The sequence below is a fragment of the Carettochelys insculpta genome, chromosome 22 (genome assembly GCF_033958435.1).
Source record: "Carettochelys insculpta isolate YL-2023 chromosome 22, ASM3395843v1, whole genome shotgun sequence".
In the NCBI taxonomy this organism is placed as follows: Eukaryota; Metazoa; Chordata; order Testudines; family Carettochelyidae; genus Carettochelys; species Carettochelys insculpta.
The window spans coordinates 7,631,702-7,648,620 of NC_134158.1; the positions used below are offsets into that span (position 1 = coordinate 7,631,702).

Below are 16,919 nucleotides of genomic sequence, written 5' to 3' on the forward strand. Positions count from 1 at the left end.
GGGGAAGGTCACAGCACCCAACTTAAGTCTCCGTGGTCTGTAAGTTCAGTGCTTTTCAGCAGGGCTGCAGACTGGGTATAAGCCCTGGCCCTAGGGCAGGATGGGGCATCCGTTAATGAGGTCCAGCTCCCTTTCGCATGGCTCAGCTGTCAAACAGTACACCAGTGGCTGCCCCGAAGCAGGGCAGAGCAGCAGGCAATCCCAGGGCCATAACGAGAGTGAGGAAAATGAGGCGCTCACCTGAGGTGCCACACCTCAAAGCTGACTGGGTTAGACAGCTGAGCAGCTCCCTCTGACCTCCATGTTGTCCTTTAAGAGCCATTTGCGGCTCATTTAGCTGCTGGCAGTGGCAGCTGCTGCTCCTGCTGCTGCGGGGGCCGCGGGGAGATAACACAGAATAAGCTGCATGTGGCTAATTACACCCCTGCAGCTGCTGTGGGTGCTCATGCAGTGCCCCCTCCCCTGCCTGGGAACTTGCCAGCTGGGATTGTGAGGCTGTCTGAGGGCCTGGGGTGGACGTAGAGGGGAGGAGCAGGCTGGGGTCAGTCTGCCTCCTGCCCCTTCCTCCTCTTTATCTCTGCTACCTGTTGCCCTGGCTACTGCTCCCTGCCCTGATCCATGTTGGGGGGCAGGATGAAGCTCTCCCAGCTGCTGGGTGCCAATCTGTGCAGCAGGCGTGAGGGGGAAGCAGGCACCAGGGTCACCTGAGCTGCCTCCTGCTGGGTGTGGCTGACGCCTCTTCCCGTCACTCACTTTCCCTCCCTGCCTCCTCACCTTTGTCCTCCAGCAGCAGCTGCCACCTTAGGAGCCATGTACAGCTGGGACACAGATGTGCCCTGAGGTCAGTGCGTTGTCGCCCCACCCTTATTACAGCAGGTTGTGTCAGGAGCAGAGAACAGACTCCTTGCCATGGAGACTGACAGAACCCTGGGGTCAGACATGGCAGTGATCACCTGGGTGTGTGAAGGTGACAGCCCAGGCCACCCACAGAACAAGGGTGATGGAATGAGAACAGTTGGGAAGTCAGAGATGGTTCGTGTGGACCAAACTCAGTGTTTGAGCATAAGGCAGCTGTTCGCTTCACCGGCTCTAAACCTCATGTCCTGGTTACAGAACTAGCTGTGCCTCTCCTGATCTCTCTGACAGCACCTGCAGGGCTCAGGCCTCCTGCCTCTACCTGTCCTGGGGGTGGGAATGTCTCAATTGTCCCGCACACAGACCAGGGCTCTGTGTATCAACATCTGTTACCCTCAACGGGCCAGAGGTGAGCCCAGATCAATCTGTCAGGGCGGGTGGGATCACAGCCACTGCTTGAGCCCCAAGTGCACACAAAACAGTTGTAATTACCCCAACATATTCATGCCACCTGACTGTTGGAGGTATTTGTGTGTCTCTTTAACCCCTTGCTCAAATGACCTCACCTTTGGGCCACTAACCCCACCCGACTCCAATGAGTCACAGCAGTTTTTAGGATAATCGAGCACACAACCGGAGCTTAGAAAATTGAGAAAAAATGGATATTAAACAATAAACTAGAATCAAACTTGACCAGAGCTACTGCCCCAGGATGAGAAAAATCAGGTGTCATCTCACAATGAACCCTCTGAATCCACTTATTACCCGGTTGCAGATGTCAAAGTATCAGAACAAGTTACTGACCTGCCACCTGCAGTTCCAATAAAGCTTCTTCATAAGAGTCACTGGACTGAAAAAAACAGGTGTACCGCCCATCATCTGATGGTCGTATGTTGCGTATTCTCAGGGAAACTCTCCCACTGGTGATGTCGTCTTTCAAGATCTCAGTTCTCCCTTGATATTCCAGCATCTGTTCTCCGTACTGATCCTGCCCCTCACTGTAGAGGTGCACAACTGGTGAATACCTGGATCGGAACCATCTCACCTCCATGGTCTCAGCGCTCATGCTGGGGGAGAGGTGGCAGGGCAGGACGGCCTCCACGCCTACAAAGGCAACGACTGGACGGTCAGGTGCAATCACTGTGAATCGTGCTGTGAAATATACAATGGAAATAAAATCAGCGAGAGTCTGGGGGCAAATGATAGGAATAAGGGGATTTCAACGTTCGCAGGGTCATTTCGAAAAGGACCTCAGTGTAAAGAAGCCATGCGCAAGCAAACCATGGCACTTTTAAGTGCCGGTGCTGGCGGCATGCTGATGAGGCACTGAATATTCATTTCAGCATGTCATTAATATTCTTCGATATGGCCATTAGCATGGCCTTTTCAAAGTTTTCAGTCCGTGTCGACACAGCCACAGTGAGGCCATGTCTATACTACCATCGGCCGTTAGCGTACGTTACACAACTTCAGCTGCACACACAATATAGCTGATGAAGACGTACCAGATTTGATTTTAACAAATAGGGAGGAACTGATTGAGAATGTGAAAGTGGAAGGCAGCTTGGATGAGAGTGATCATGAAATCAGAGAGTTCTCAATTTAAGGAAGGGTAGAAAGGAGAACAGCAAAATAGAGACAATGGATTTCAGGAAGGCGGATTTTGGTAAACTCAGAGAGCTGGTAGGTAGGATCCCATAGAATGCAAGACTGAGGAGAAAAGCAATGAAGGAGAGTTGGTAGTTTTTCAAAGGGAAATTATTAAGGGCCCAAAACCAAGCTATTCCACTGCGTAGCAAAGATAGAAAATGTGGCAAAAGATCACCTTGGCTTCACCAGGAGACCTTGCATGTCTCAAAATCAAAATGGAATCATATAAAAAATGGAAACTAGCACAAATTACGAAGGGCAAACAGCACAGGAAAGCAGGGGCAAGATTAGAAAGGCAAAGGCACAAAATGAGCTCAAATTAGCTCCAAGCATAAAGGGAAATAAGAAGACTTTTAAAAAATACATTAAAAGCAAGAGGAAGACCAAGGATAGGGTAGGCCCATTGCTCAGTGATGGGGGAGCAACAGTAACAGGAAACTTGGAAATGGCAGAGATGCTTAATGACTGCTTTGTTTTGGTCTTCACCGAGAGGTCTGAAGAAGGAATGCCTAACATAGTGAATGCTAGTGGGAAAGGGGTAGGGTTAGAAGATAAAATTAAAAAAGGACAAGTTAAAAATCACTTAGAAAATTTACTCATCTGCAGGTCACCAAGGCCTGATGAAATGCATCCTAGAATACTCAAGGAGCTGAGGGAGGCAGAATCTGAGTCATTAGCTATCATCTTTGGAAAATCATGGGAGATAGGAGAGATTCCGAAAGACTGGAAAAGGGCAAATATAGTGCCCATTTATAAAAAGGGGAAATAGAGACCAGTCAGTTTAACTTCTGTGCCAGGAAAGATAATGGAACAAGTAATTAAGAAAATCATCTGCAAACACTTGGAATGTGGTAAGCTGATAGGGAACAGCCAGCATGGATTTGCAAAGAACAAATCATGTCAAACCAATCTGACACCTTTCTTTGATAGGAATATGAGCCTTGTGGATAAGGGAGACGCGGTAGATGTGGTGTACCTCGACTTTATTAAGACATTTGGTGCGGTCTCGCATGATAGTCTTATCAATAAACTAGGCAAATAGGACTTAGGTGGGGCAACTATAAGGTGGGTGCAAATCTGGCTGGGTAACCTTACTCAGAGAGTAGTTATTAATGGCTCTCAATCCTGCTGGAAAGGTATAACAAGTGGGGTTCTGCAGGGGTCTGTATTGGGACCAGTTCTGTTCAATATCTTCATCAACAATTTAGATATTGGCATAGAAAATAGGTTTATTAAAGTTTGCAGATGATACCAAGCTAGGAGGGGTTGAAGCTGCTGTGGAGGATAGGGTCAAAATTCAAAATGATCTGGACAAATTGGAGAAATGGTCTGAGGTAAACAGGATGAAGTTCAATAAAGACAAATGCAAAGTGCTCCATTTCGAAAGGAACAATCAGTTTCACACATACAGAACGGGAAGCGACTGTCTAGGAAGGAATATGACAGAAAGGGATCTAGGGGTGATAGTGGACCATAACTTAAATATGAGTCAACAGTGTGATGCTGTTGCAAAATAGGCAAACATGATTCTGGGATGCATTAACAGGTGTGTTGTGAACAAGACACAAGAAATCATTCTTCCGTTCTACTCTGTGCTGGTCAGGCCTCAGTTGGAGTATTGTGTCCAGTTCTGGGCACTGCATTTCAAGAAAGATGTGGAGAAGTTGGAAAGGGTCCAGAAAAGAGCAACAAGAATGATCAAAGGTCTAGAGAACATGACCTATGAAGAAAGGCTGAAAGAATTGGGCTTGTTTAGTTTGGAAAAGAGACGATTGAGGGGGGACATGATAGCGGTTCTCAGGTATCTAAAAGGGTGTCATAATGAGGAGGGAGAAAACTTGTTCATCTTGGCCTCTGAGGATACAACAAGAAGCAAGGCAGCTTAAACTGGGCTTAAACTGCAGCAAGGGAGGTTTTGGTTGGACATTAGGAAAAAGTTCCTAACTGTCAGGGTGGTCAAACACTGGAATAAATTGCCTGGGGAGGTTGTGGAATCTCCATCTGTGGAGATATTTAAGAACAGCTTAGATAAATGTCTATCAGGGATAGTCTAGACAGTACTTGGTCCTGCCATGAGGGCAGGGGGCTGGACTCGATGACCTCTCAAGATTCCTTCCAGTCCTAGTGTTCTATGATTCTACAGTGGTAAGTGAACGGCTGAGGCTCTCCTGTTGACTCTGCTGACTCTTCTCATTTTGGTGGGCTACCAGAGTCAACGGGAGAGTGCGTGGCATTTGATTTTTCTCATCTATGACTATGTCTATACTGCAGCATAAAGTCAATTTTAAGGCACTTAGCTTGATTTTAAAATTGGACTCTCTTCACTGCAAAAGCCATGAGGTCAATTTTAAGGAGAGCTAAGGCTGACATTCTTGCATCGACCACCCAATAAGGCGTAACACCAAGTTCAACTTTAAAATGTCAGATTAATGCTAGTGTGGAAACAGCTCCTACGCATGAAAGGGATTGACATGAGAACCTCCGTCTTCACTGACAGGTGGAAAAGGGAGCACATTGCCAGTGGTTCAAATGGCTTTCCCGTGAGAGCTATTAGAACAAGATTTAGTTCCCATGCTGAGGTGGGGGATCTAATAGGTGGGAAGGTATTCTGTAGTCCCTTCAGGAATTTAACAGCTCAGTGCTTAAAAATGGAAGAGCTGGTGCTTGGAGGGTCTCATGCTCTGATATTGCTAAATGAACTTTTACAGAGCTGAGGGAGAGGCCTGACTTCTTTAGATGGAGGAGGTACTGTAGGATTTCTGATATTGAAGTAAACGCAGGAGAGAGATGTCGAGAAGTGTGCTAGGTAGTGAAGCAAAGTCATTTCTGATTATAGGTTTTTTCTCATAGGTTCTCTACAAGAGTTGAGAAGAATTTGCTGCATCTCGGGTGAGAATGAACTGTGTAATGAGCCATCTAGGAGCCAAGCCATGAGGTATAACTTGTGCTCCTCTGGAATCTGTGGATTGGATGCTGGGAAGAGGAGCAGAGCAGTGACTGGAAGGAACCTCCAGAATGGTCTATTTCTAGAATGTAAGAGTATCAGGGCTGTCTGGGCCAGGTGGGAGTTCTGGGGATAACTTTGCCTGCCTCCTGCCTTATTTTTAGAAGGTTGCAGAGAATGAGTGGGATTGGAGAAAATGCGTAGAACAATGGGGCTGCCCATAGAATGGAGAAGGCATCCCCTCGGGAGCCCAGGCCCAATCCTGCTCTCAAGCAGCCGAGGCAGCATTTGGCATTGTAGCAGGATGCAAGCAGGTCTGTGGTGGGGTATCCCCACCTCTTCAACACAGGTTTGAGATAGCTTGCGTTGATCCCCCACCGGAAGAAGTGGAAACTACAGCTGAGATTATCAACAAGAGTTTTCACCTTGCCTAGAAGGTAGTTGGCAAAGAGAGTAACGTGGTACGGGATGCACCATGGTCAAAGTCAGGTTATCTCCATGCACAGTGGGAAGGATCAGGCTCCGCTCTGTCTGTTGATGTAAAACACTTTAGAAATGTTGTTGGTTAACACCTGTACCATCTTTTTTTAAGACGTAAGGGATAAGAAATGCTGGCATGCTCTGCGCACCAGGAGATTTATGTGGATCCTAGAGTCCTCTGGAGTCCACAGGCCTGGGGCAGTGTGTTCTGGGAGGTGAGCTTCCCAGACGAGGAGGGATACAACTGTTGTTAACGTTCTAGCTGGAGTCAGTTTTCGAAAAGGTAGGCCCCGAGTAGGTTGTGGGGTGATAGCCACCATGAGAGAACATGTATGACCTGGAGGGAAACACTGAGGCATGTGGGAGCACGAGCACCTGGTGGCCGGGCCTCACTCACAAGGCAGAATGACCATACACTCCATCTTGGAACGCTATCATACAACGGCGGGAAGGTCTGAAGTCAGGCCAGGAGAAAGAAATCAGAAAGTTGACAAGTAGTTGGAGAGTCCCCAAAGAGAACATCCTGACAAGCAGATAGCAAGCCCCCAAAGAGAACAGCTGGGGCTAGTAGCTGGAAGCCCCCCAAAGAGAACATCTTGGTTGTACAACGTCAGAGGGTCCCAGGGGAGGTTCAGAAAAAGACCAAGGACAGAGGAAATCTCGTAACACGTTCTGACAGGCCGGGAGGATAGAAAGCCCAAATTAGGTAACAAACGCTTTAATTGGCCAGGTATCGAACCCCCAAGTAAGAAACAGTATTAAAGGTGATTTAGCAGTTATAAGGGTGTGGGCTCCTGGACACAAGGCGGAAGCTAGCAACTTCCAGTCCAGAAAGCAGACCCCGGCCTGATCACCCGGACGTCACCACCACGAAAGGTCCCAACCCAGCCGTATCTCTGACTTGAAGGGCTGCTGTAACGTAGTTGTTGGTGAGATGTGGGAGCATTGGATGTTATTGGTAAGTCACATGTAATTATATACAGCTATATGTAACCTAAGCTGCGTCTACACGTGCACGCTACTTCGAAGTAGCGGCAGTAACTTCGAAATAGCGCCCGTCGCGGCTACACGTGTTGGGCGCTATTTCAAAGTTGAAATCGACGTTAGGCGGCGAGACGTCGAAGTCGCTAACCCCATGAGGGGATGGGAATAGCGCCCTACTTCGACGTTCAACATCGAAGTAGGGACGTGTAGACGATCCGCGTCCCGCAACATCGAAATAGCGGGGTCCTCCATGGCGGCCATCAGCTGGGGGGTTGAGAGATACTCTCTCTCCAGCCCTTGCGGGGCTCTGTGGTCACCGTGGGCAGCAGCCCTTAGCCCAGGGCTTCTGGCTGCTGCTGCTGCAGCTGGGGGTCCGTGCTGCATATACAGGGTCTGCAACTAGTTGTTGGCTCTGTGTATCTTGCACTGTTTAATGAAAGTGTGTCTGGGAGGGGCCCTTTAAGGGAGCGACTTGCTGTTGAGTCCGCCCCGTGACCCTGTCTGCAGCTGTGCCTGGCTCCCTTATTTCGATGTGTGCTACTTGGGCGTGTAGACGTTCCCTCGCTGTGCCTGTTTCGATGTTGGGCTGAGCAACGTCGAAGTTGAACATCGACGTTGCCAGCCCTGGAGGACGTGTAGACGTTATTCATCGAAATAGCCTATTTCGATGTCGCAACGTCGAAATAAGCTATTTCGATGTTGGGTGCACGTGTAGACGTAGCCCTAGTGTTTAGCCTATGCCAAATAAATAACTATATATGTATATATATATATATATATAGATATAACAAGTGTTAAGTAATAGTAGTTACGAATAAATGAATAAATCACTATCGGTAAATACCACTAGCTGGACTAGCTGGGTCTGTATCGAGAATTATTGGGACTTAGAACAGCCACAGGGCATTGTGGTGCTCACAATCGGAGTGTTATTGTTCCTGTTACTCATAATACTGTGGAAACCTAGGTTTTAAAGTGGATACACTGAATTACATATTGCTGCTACACTATATCAGGCTGCTATAAAGGTGGGGTGGTCGGTCCCGGGCCACCCGACTCCCCCAGCTATATCACACCCCACGCGCATCCACGGGACCCGGAGTAGGTCGGCACATCGTCAAGGCAGAGCGACCAGAGGAGTGAAGCGAATAGGGGGCTGCAGACAGGGGAGTTTAAGAGGGAGTTTGACAGAGGGAGGCCTATGATGGCCAGGAAGACTCGCAACACCTGTGCCAGCACTACTACTGTCTCCTCTGCCTGTAGCCACACTGACTGCCTGACCATGGACGCCTCTACCCAGATCCTGGTGTCATTTTCCACAGACTGTGGCTAGCAATTCCCACTTACTGATATCCAGGCTTGGGGGGACCATCCAGTGTGAAAGGTGCCTGCTGGTGGAATCCCTCAGGCGGCAGGTGGGAGAGCTACAGGAGGAGGTGACTAGGTTGAAGACTATCTGAATCCACGAGCAATTCCTGGGCAGTATTCATGTGGAGACAGCTGAGGTAGCTGTCCCACTACACAGGACTGCTGACACACCACTGGTGGAGGAGGAGATGGCTCAGGGTGGACACTGGCAGCTGGTTACTTCTGGCACTAGGCAGTGCTCCACCCCTGCTCCCAACCCTCCCACCGTGGTACTAAGAAACTGTTATGCTCTAGTCGATACAGGAGACAAGGCACACCGTGTACAGCAGAGGAGAAGCCTCGTACCCCCAAGGCTGGGAGGTCAGCTGCCACCACTGTGAGGAGGAAACGTAGCTCTTGGTGTTATGGTAGGTACCGTTGGTGCCGTGTCTGGCTTTCCAGGTGATTTGCTCTGCAGTTCTGGTGCTGACAAAGGGGGCATAGAAACCTCTAGGAGCATTGGTGCTGCCCGCGTGCTCAGGGCCAAAATGGTTCTAGTCATTGCCAATGGTCTGCTTGGTGGTGCCAGAGTTTTTAGTGCTGGCACTGCTGATTGTGCCAAATGCTTAGAGCTAGTTTTAGCCTGGGCTGTAGCTGCTTGGGTAACCTCAGTGCCAGAGGTGCCCAGAGTCTCCTGGCCCAGTGATATACGCTGGTACCAGGGTATGTTTATCTCAGTAGGATGACTTCTGATGAGGCAATTTGTCCCTTGATTCTGACGGCCTCTTGTTGGCCATTGAGGAACCTGGAGCTGGTTTGGTGAAGGCTTATCAAGTGGGACGGGTGATTCCAGCGAAGCCCTAGGAGAACGCTCTAGAGGTGGGAGGAAACGTTCAGGGTCTGATACAGGCCTCGTAGAGTTTTCAATGAGAGTTTCAGGTGGAGCGCTCTAGCCTTCCTTGTTCTGGCCGTGGCCTGTCTGAAGTGGGGACCTCTGGAGGTGCAGTGTCCTTCTCCCAAGCTCCCTCACACATTGAGAATGTCCATCCGAAACCAGCATGGACAATCTACATGTCGCGCAGCTTTTAAAGCCTCCAGATCTGGGCATGTTGCCAAATGACAACCTCAAGCAAAAGTGTTTTGTTTTGTGTTTTTTTAGTGTAGACCATGGGTGTCCAACCTTTTGGCTTGCCTGGGCCGCACTGAGTGAAGAGGAATTGTCTTCGGCTGCATATAAAATATATAATACAGTGAATGTATATAAATCATATAATAATGTTAAAAGTTTACGATCTTGTGGGGCTGCATTACTAGCTGTCCAGGGCTGCATGCGGCCTGCGGGTTGGACACACCTGGTGTAGAGTAACAAGTAATACTAATTAACTGAACTCTGCCTGTAACTATAAAACCAGTAAACTAACTACGATAGAGAAATGGATTTCAAGGGAACAGCAATGGGTTCCGGCCAGTGCCAACGGCAGCAGAGAAAGAACTGAGGGGTTGGTGGGTTGTGCGTGTGCAGTAGGTGTCACGCTTGGCGCCTGTCAGTCACTGCACAGCTGCAGCCTGCCAAGGGAACTGCTGCAGTAAATCTCCAACCCTGGCGCATCAGTACTACAGTAACTACGTGGGGCAGCCATGGGGACACTCCTCGAAGAAGACGTTACCATAAACCCATTGAAGATCTGGTCCCATTACATTCTTATTCTGGATTCTTATCTGGGACAAGAGACTCTCGGGTAAGGAGAAGGGTCCAAAGTCTGTCGGACCTTTCCCGAAGACAGTGGTTCTCAATTGTCTTGGCTCACAGCCCACCCCGCTGAACACAAACCTTTCCATGGACCACCAGCCAGACACTCAGGACGACAAAATGCATTTGTGCATTTCTAAATACCTTACACACTAAATTGCTCCTATTCATCTTCTGACGCGTAAAAACACAGCTATACCGCTGTAACATGGAAGGGTGACCACGGGGCTGGGCAGCCAGGGTGAAGCTCCACACTGCATGGTGGGAAATGAGTCCCAAGCCCATGACTCACCTGCAAGATTGTCCTGGACAGCTAGTGGTCCGTGGACCCTGCTTTGAGAACCACTGCTCTAAGCTTCTGCTCTCTTGAGTAACAGGCTCTGTCCGTTTGTAACCCAAGATCCCAGTGTGACAGGTTGTATCACAGAAGTCCCCTTGGGATTGTTCCCTATTATGATCCGGACACTGATGTCCACCTACTTGCTTTCTGGGGCTCCCAACAACCCTGTCCCACTGGGCCAGATCCTCTGGTCTCCCACAGACAAGGCACAAAGTTGGAGTTGCCACCTCCTGGCAAAGCAACACACACTTGAGCCACCTGAGTTCTGGAAAGATTCAGATCAAGGGCTCAACACCCCCCAAACCAACCCCTAAAAGGAATCAAACCCCCAAATAAATGCAGCTTTCTCTGGGTAAAAGACACTGACAGTTCAGCAGGTAAGCTCCCTTTCTCAATGAAAGAGAGATATGCATAGTGGTTGCTCCCCCCAGGAAACAATTATTTACACGGGGCCTGATAGGAAGCAAATGAAAACAGATCCAAGTAAGTTACTAAATAGAAAAACAAATAACTTGTTTGAATTCACTTAAGTACATACTACAGCAAATTCTGACCCTGTGCAGCTGTTTCTGTTTCAGGTAATAAGCTATAAGACAGAGATGATCTTTTCTCTGACTTGGGTCTCCAGACCTGTTTAAAGTTATTTTTTCCCCTTTCTTGTGCAATTGATGTCGCTTTGCCAGGCCCTAAAGGCTTTCCTTTTAGCCTCAATCAGGTGTTCATTTTCCACATTGTTCTCATCAAACCACTTCTGATGCTTCTTGGCCTGGTAGCCAATGGGTTCTCCATAAGCTACAATTACAGCATTTTTCAATTGACAACAGTGTTCTTCTACATCTTCAGGGTGTGCTGTCGGTCGCTTCTTTTGAAGCGCTATGTGGAAGTCACTTCATCTGATGGGGTCTTTCGAGCCCCGTCGGATCTGTTTCCTCTGACTTCTCCATTTGGTGACAATCCTAATTGTCCCTGTGGATTGAACAAGGTGGTAATCAGCCCAGTCATCCGCATTAGTCATTGCACGTGTGGGAAGCACATGAGGCCCATCCTGAGCGCAGACGATGACCTGGTCTACGAGGTGATGGTGCTTCAATCGAGGATGTTGCTGTGAGGTCCTAAATTTGTTTTTCTGCCGGAACAGGGTGTTCGTGATGACAAGCTCATGTTCCGCACATTTTGTAAGGGGGAGAACTCCACGGGAGTTGCTGTTGCTGACTCCTTCTTTCCCAATAGTAGTCTGCCAGAGATCTTTGTCTCTTCCAGCCCTGGGCCCCGCCCCCAGTGGAGTTGTGAATTAGTAATTAAAGGGTCACTGGGGCAAGGAGCTGGATGCTGGCTCCCATGTGGGGCCAGACCCACTGGGCTGCAGAGCCAGTCTCACTCCCCGGCTTGGGCCCAGGGCATGGGGGTGTCATCAGCCAGACACATTGAAGGAGCCCCAAATCAGTCCCCACAGCCCAGTGGTTCCAGTCCTCACTGGGGGTGGAGGGCAGGGAGACCACCTCCTAATTCCTGCCCCAACTCACATACGGGAGAGAGGGGGACCTGAGGCCCCCCCTGCCGAGGCTCAGCCACGGGGCTGAAGGGGGCAGGGGAAGCGGTGACACATTGAAACTAAGCAGTAAACGTGACACAGAAACTCAAACTGTCCCCCAGCTCCACCCAAACCTCTCTGAGCCCCTAAGGAGCCCAAAGCCCAGTGACTGGCGGGGAGTGACTGTCTGCATCCCCAGCAGTGCAGTTACGGGCAGGCTGTGCTAACGGAGATGGTCCAGAGAAGAGGAACAAAAACGATTAAAGCTCCAGAAAATATGACCTCTGAGAAAAAATGAGAAGAATTGGGCTTGATTAGTTTGGAAAAGAGAAGGCTGGGAGGGGACATGACAGCAGCTTTCAAGTATTTAAAAGGACGTTACAAGGAGGAGAGAGAAAAATAGGTTGGAGGAGGTTCAGGCTGGACATTAGGAAAAGCTTTTTGCCAGGGTGGTTAAACACTGGAATAAATTGCCTTGGCAGGCTGCAGAATCTCCATCACTGGAGATATTTAACAGCAGGTTGGATAAATATCCAGTAGGGATGATCTATAGGGTGCTTGGTCCTGCCATGAGGGCAGGGGACTGGACTCAATGACCTCTCCAGGTCCCTTCCAGTTCCATTGGTCGTGGGACAGGCCTGTGCTCAGGTCTTAAGTGTCCCCACTGTTTCTAGAAAAGGGGTGAATTGTCCAGCATGTTCCGTCACCCCCCGCCCCACCCCTGCTGAACTGCCCTGCCCTGCTCAGCGCAGAGCCTCCTGCATGCAGCTGAAGTTCAGCCATTAGCAGGAGGCGGTGCACTGCCCAGGGAAGTAACACTCAGCTGGGGGAGAAAGCAGCCAGGCTCCAGCACTACTGACTGGCCGGCAGCAGAAGGAGCCAGCTCAGCCCAGAAGCCCGAGAAGCGTGTGTTGGGAGGCAGCGTCACCCCACCCATGTCCAAGGTGCCTAAGGGCAGTGGGGAGTTTGGAGCCAGCCTGTAGAGTGGCAGCCCCATTGCTGGTTCCTGCAGATGGGAAATGAAAGTCTCCAGGTCGCCAAGGCAGAAAATGAGCCGGGCAAGAGGAAAGCTGCCTGGGACCCAGAAGAGGAAGGACTTGAACAAGCCCAGGGCTTTGGGAACAAGGGGCATTGGGAAGGGCTACAGGATGTCAGTATCTGCCCAGAAACCTAGAGATGGGTTTGCTGGGACCCAGGAACCTGCCACACGCAGCTGTTCTGGGCCTGGGCCAGTTCCCTGGGGCTCTAAGCATGGTGTGTGGCCACACGACTGAGTTAACACTGTTCAGGACGTGGCAGCTGGCAGCTCTGACTCCCTGCCAGTGGTGAGGGCTGGCATGTGGCTGCCTGTACCCAATTCGGCTGAGTGTTACGGGCCTGTGTGGGCAGGACCTGGGTTGGCACCTGCCCAGGTTTCTCAGGATGGTCCCTTTCCTCAGGTGACTGTCCTGGGAATTCTGTGAGCCTGCCCAGCCCACTGCAACCCTGGGTGTGTCAATGGCTGTAGCAGGGGAGCTGCCGGGGGTGGTGCATACACACAGGGAGCTCTGGCTCCAGAGTGTCTGGGAGCTCTTAGGATAGGGAAGCTTGTGGGCAGTGAGTGAGATGGGGAGCTTGGGGCAGCCCAGTCACACTGATCAGGTACCGGCTGTGGGACTCACCGCTGGGGATGTGGGGGCAGACCTGGCACCAGGCCCTGCTTGGTGAGGATGGTGCCTGAGGCAGCCCTAGGAACAGAAGCCCGTGTTGTGCCATCGCTATGTGGGGCGGGGGCGGGGGGGATGTGCTCTGGGTGGGGGGAACAGGCACTGGACACGAAGCATGCAGATATTCTGGGCTTTTTGTACCTCCGAGGTGGTGACGCTCCCAGGACCCCCAGTGGCGTTGGTGTCACTGCCCTGGGTGTTCCCCACCCCCCAGGTCTGTGCTATAAACTACCCCACAGAACAGGGACCGCTGGGCTACTGGTGCTGCAGGATGTGTGCAGGGCCCCAGGCGCTCTGATCCCTGCCAGAGCTGCCCAAGCTCTCCCAGCATGCACCAGGATAAACAGTCAGGCAGCAAGCTGGGAGCAAACTCACACACAGCTCAGCCAGGGCTGTGCGGCGGAAAAGCTGCCCTAAGGGACAGTTTGGTGTAAGTGACAGTCAGTGCAAATGACGGACAGGTGAGAATGTCCATCCTGCAGAACCCACGTACCTCTCAGCAACGGTGACACTGGAGGGCATCAGTGCCTCACCAACCAGCCCTTTCCCAGACGGGACATGTCCCTGCTCTGCAATAAACCTGGGATGTCGCCTGCTGAGACTGAATGTCGTAGAAAAAGGACCTGTGTAGAGAGTCACACGCCTGCTCCTGGCTGCGGCAACCCTTGTTTTGAGGGAGCTCCACTGGTGAGGATCTACCCCCCCTCATGCCCACTGAACTGAGGGGCTGCCCTCCCACAGCCCCACATTACAAGCCCTTCACCCCCTTCAGCAGCCCCCTCACTCCCACTCCCAGCATCCCCTCTGGCACAAGTCGCTCCCTTACCCATCAGTAACCACAGACAGCCCCTGAGCCCTGCTAGGGACGTAGCCACAGAGCGCCGTGCTGCCCTGAGGGGTGCAGAATCCCTCGCAGTGCACTGGGGCCTCTCTCGTTTCACCGCACTCCAGGGGCAGCTCAGATGCACATCTCCTCACAGCCCCGTCACACGTATCTCCCCACTCATTCCCGCTACCCCTCGCAGCAGGGGGCCGGCCCGGAACTCCCCGTGCCCAGCTCTGGGGAGGAGGCAGGCAGTGCGCAGGGGTAAGGGTGTAAGGACAATCAGCCTGTCCTGGTTTTCAGCACCGAGTGCTACCGAACTCGATGCTCTGGAAGGGCAGGCAATACACCCGTAACTGTAGCTCTGTCTCAAAGCTGGCTCTCGTCAGTGACTGTGCTAGCTGGCAGGCGGAGCACAGGGGAAGCTCTCCCACCAGCAGAAGGGGCAGAGAGGTGACTGGAGCTCGATTAAATCAAGAGAAAAAGGACAACAAATCCAGGGGAACAACCCAGGCCCCACTGAAGTCCATGGTAGTTTTCACTCAGAGTTTCATCTATTTGCCAAGGAATATTCCAGGTGTGACCTGAGCAGCAGGTGTGCCGGGGGGTGGGGGTGTCCCAGGAAGGGGCGGTATGGTTAGCTCTCTGTACGGGCCGGGAGCTGCAGGGCAGCTGGGCTCTGTGTGAGAGGAGGCAGCAAACCCAGTGAGGAGGTCGGAGCGCCTACCTGAGTCCAGCCTGGGAACCTGCAGTGCGAGGCAGAGGGCGAGGTAGCCGCACAGAGCAGAGCTCCCCGCGGAGCCGGGGGAGAAGGAGGGAACCGTCTCCGTCATTGTCACTGGGGCTGGGGAAGAGGAGAAACAACAAACCAGACAGTGTGTGAGCGGGAGGCGGTGCCAGTGTTGTACTGAGAAGTCCTGCACGGGATCTCTTTGGGGGAAACGGCAAAACATCACGTTCATTGGTCATAACCACATAGCAATCAGCACGTATCCTGCGGAGATGAGATATTGCACAAACACTCACACACACACACACACTCAGTCTTGGTGCTGTTACCAATAGTTGCTCCCCCCTGCCTGCACTGGTCAGGTGAGTTAGATGGGGGAGGGGTGGAGCCAGGTTCCGGCCGATCCAGTTCGATGCTCCAGTGCTGACAAGATGAGACCCGGGGTCCCCCGCAAGATGCTGTAGATTGAGTGTCCCCCCTCCCGTGCAGGTCGACACCAGTTACCCATCACATGCGTATGCAAGTCGACATCTGCGGTGTCCTCTTCTGGGTGGTGTCTCCTTCACCCTCAGCGAGTGTGCTGCTTCCAAAAGCAGGCGCCTGCTGGTGACTCCCAAGGCGTCCCTACGTCCAGTCTTCTCTCAGTGGGGCTGCGTCACAGGTCCCACTGCTCTTCTCATTGGTTTTCGATCTGGCTTTCACCCCTTCCCCAGCTAGAGCGACCATCTCTCCCTGTCCCAAATACATGACATGCAGATGTGGGGGGAGGGGCAGCTCTGTGAATCCCTGGGAAGCCGGGAAGGAGGCGGCAGCTGCCAGCACCCCCAGGAGCCCTGGGGAAGTGGCAGCCACCGGCCCTGCCTGAGAGCCCCAGGGAAGCCACACCCACCCACACTCCTCCCACTTCCCCAAGACTCAGCAGTTGCCTTTGCACAGCTGCTGGCGCAAAAGGTCAGGGCGGATGGCCGAAGTACGGGACAATTAGGCCCTTTTTAAAAATAAGTTGGGAGGCCTTTTTGGTGTCCAGCCCAGTACGGGATGGATGGTCGCCCTCTCTCCAACGCTTGCAAGTCCCTGGAGGTGCTGGCCTTCCACAACTCATCCATTCAAACCTCATTCTCTCAGCAGGGGAAGCAATCGAGCAAAAAAAAGACAAAAGGAAAAGGCAGGCTGCAGTGGGGCAAGACTTCTCTTTACCTTACTGATTTCTAGGACCTATCCTAAAGACACAACACTTCTGTGTAAAAAGACTTAACAGAAGGTTTCTGTGTGCAGGGACAGAGGCCCCCTACCTTCTGTACCCTGCAGGGCCACTTCCAAGCAGGGTCAGGGCCCAGGTGTGATCTCAGGTTTTCATTCATCCACAGACATCCCCTGGGGAAAGTTCCTGGGTTTTCTGCTTTGCTGAGGCGGCTTTGTCCATTCGGCACAGGGGTCACACAGCCAAGGAATGGGACTCTGTCCTCCTCGTTTCTGTCTGTCTGTAGCTGAACGGGCTTCCTGCTATTTCTGCTGCACCCAGCAGCTTCAGAAATGAAAGTAACAACACAGCCTGTGGGGTTAGGATGGGAGGAGCCCTTCTCACACAGTGACTAAGCAGCAGGGACCAAAGCCCTCTTAAAGAAACCTGCTCTGCAGTGACAGCCAGCGACAAACATGGTGCCAACCCGCTCCTTTGGGCAGCTTTCGCTCAGCTTTTCCCTGTTTCTCCTGCTCTCTAAGAATCAGTAACATAAGAGGGGGAGCCGTGTTAGTCTGAATCTGCAAAAGCAACGAGGG

The 16,919-nt window shown here is 51.5% G+C and overlaps 1 protein-coding gene across 2 annotated transcripts in view; it reads right to left on the reverse strand.

Moving 5' to 3' along the window:
* LOC142024832 (butyrophilin subfamily 1 member A1-like) overlaps positions 1–16,646 on the reverse strand; it is a 50,737-nt gene extending 34,091 nt beyond the window's left edge. For both annotated transcript variants that reach the window (XM_075017101.1, XM_075017100.1), the window contains exons 1-3: positions 16,433–16,646; positions 15,138–15,254; positions 1,660–2,007 (exon numbers count right to left, since the gene is read on the reverse strand). In XM_075017101.1, the coding sequence (XP_074873202.1) occupies positions 1,660–2,007; positions 15,138–15,243 (454 nt within the window). In that variant the 5' untranslated portion in view covers positions 15,244–15,254; positions 16,433–16,646. The remainder of the gene's footprint in view (positions 1–1,659; positions 2,008–15,137; positions 15,255–16,432) is intronic.
* Positions 16,647–16,919: the final 273 nt, after the last annotated feature.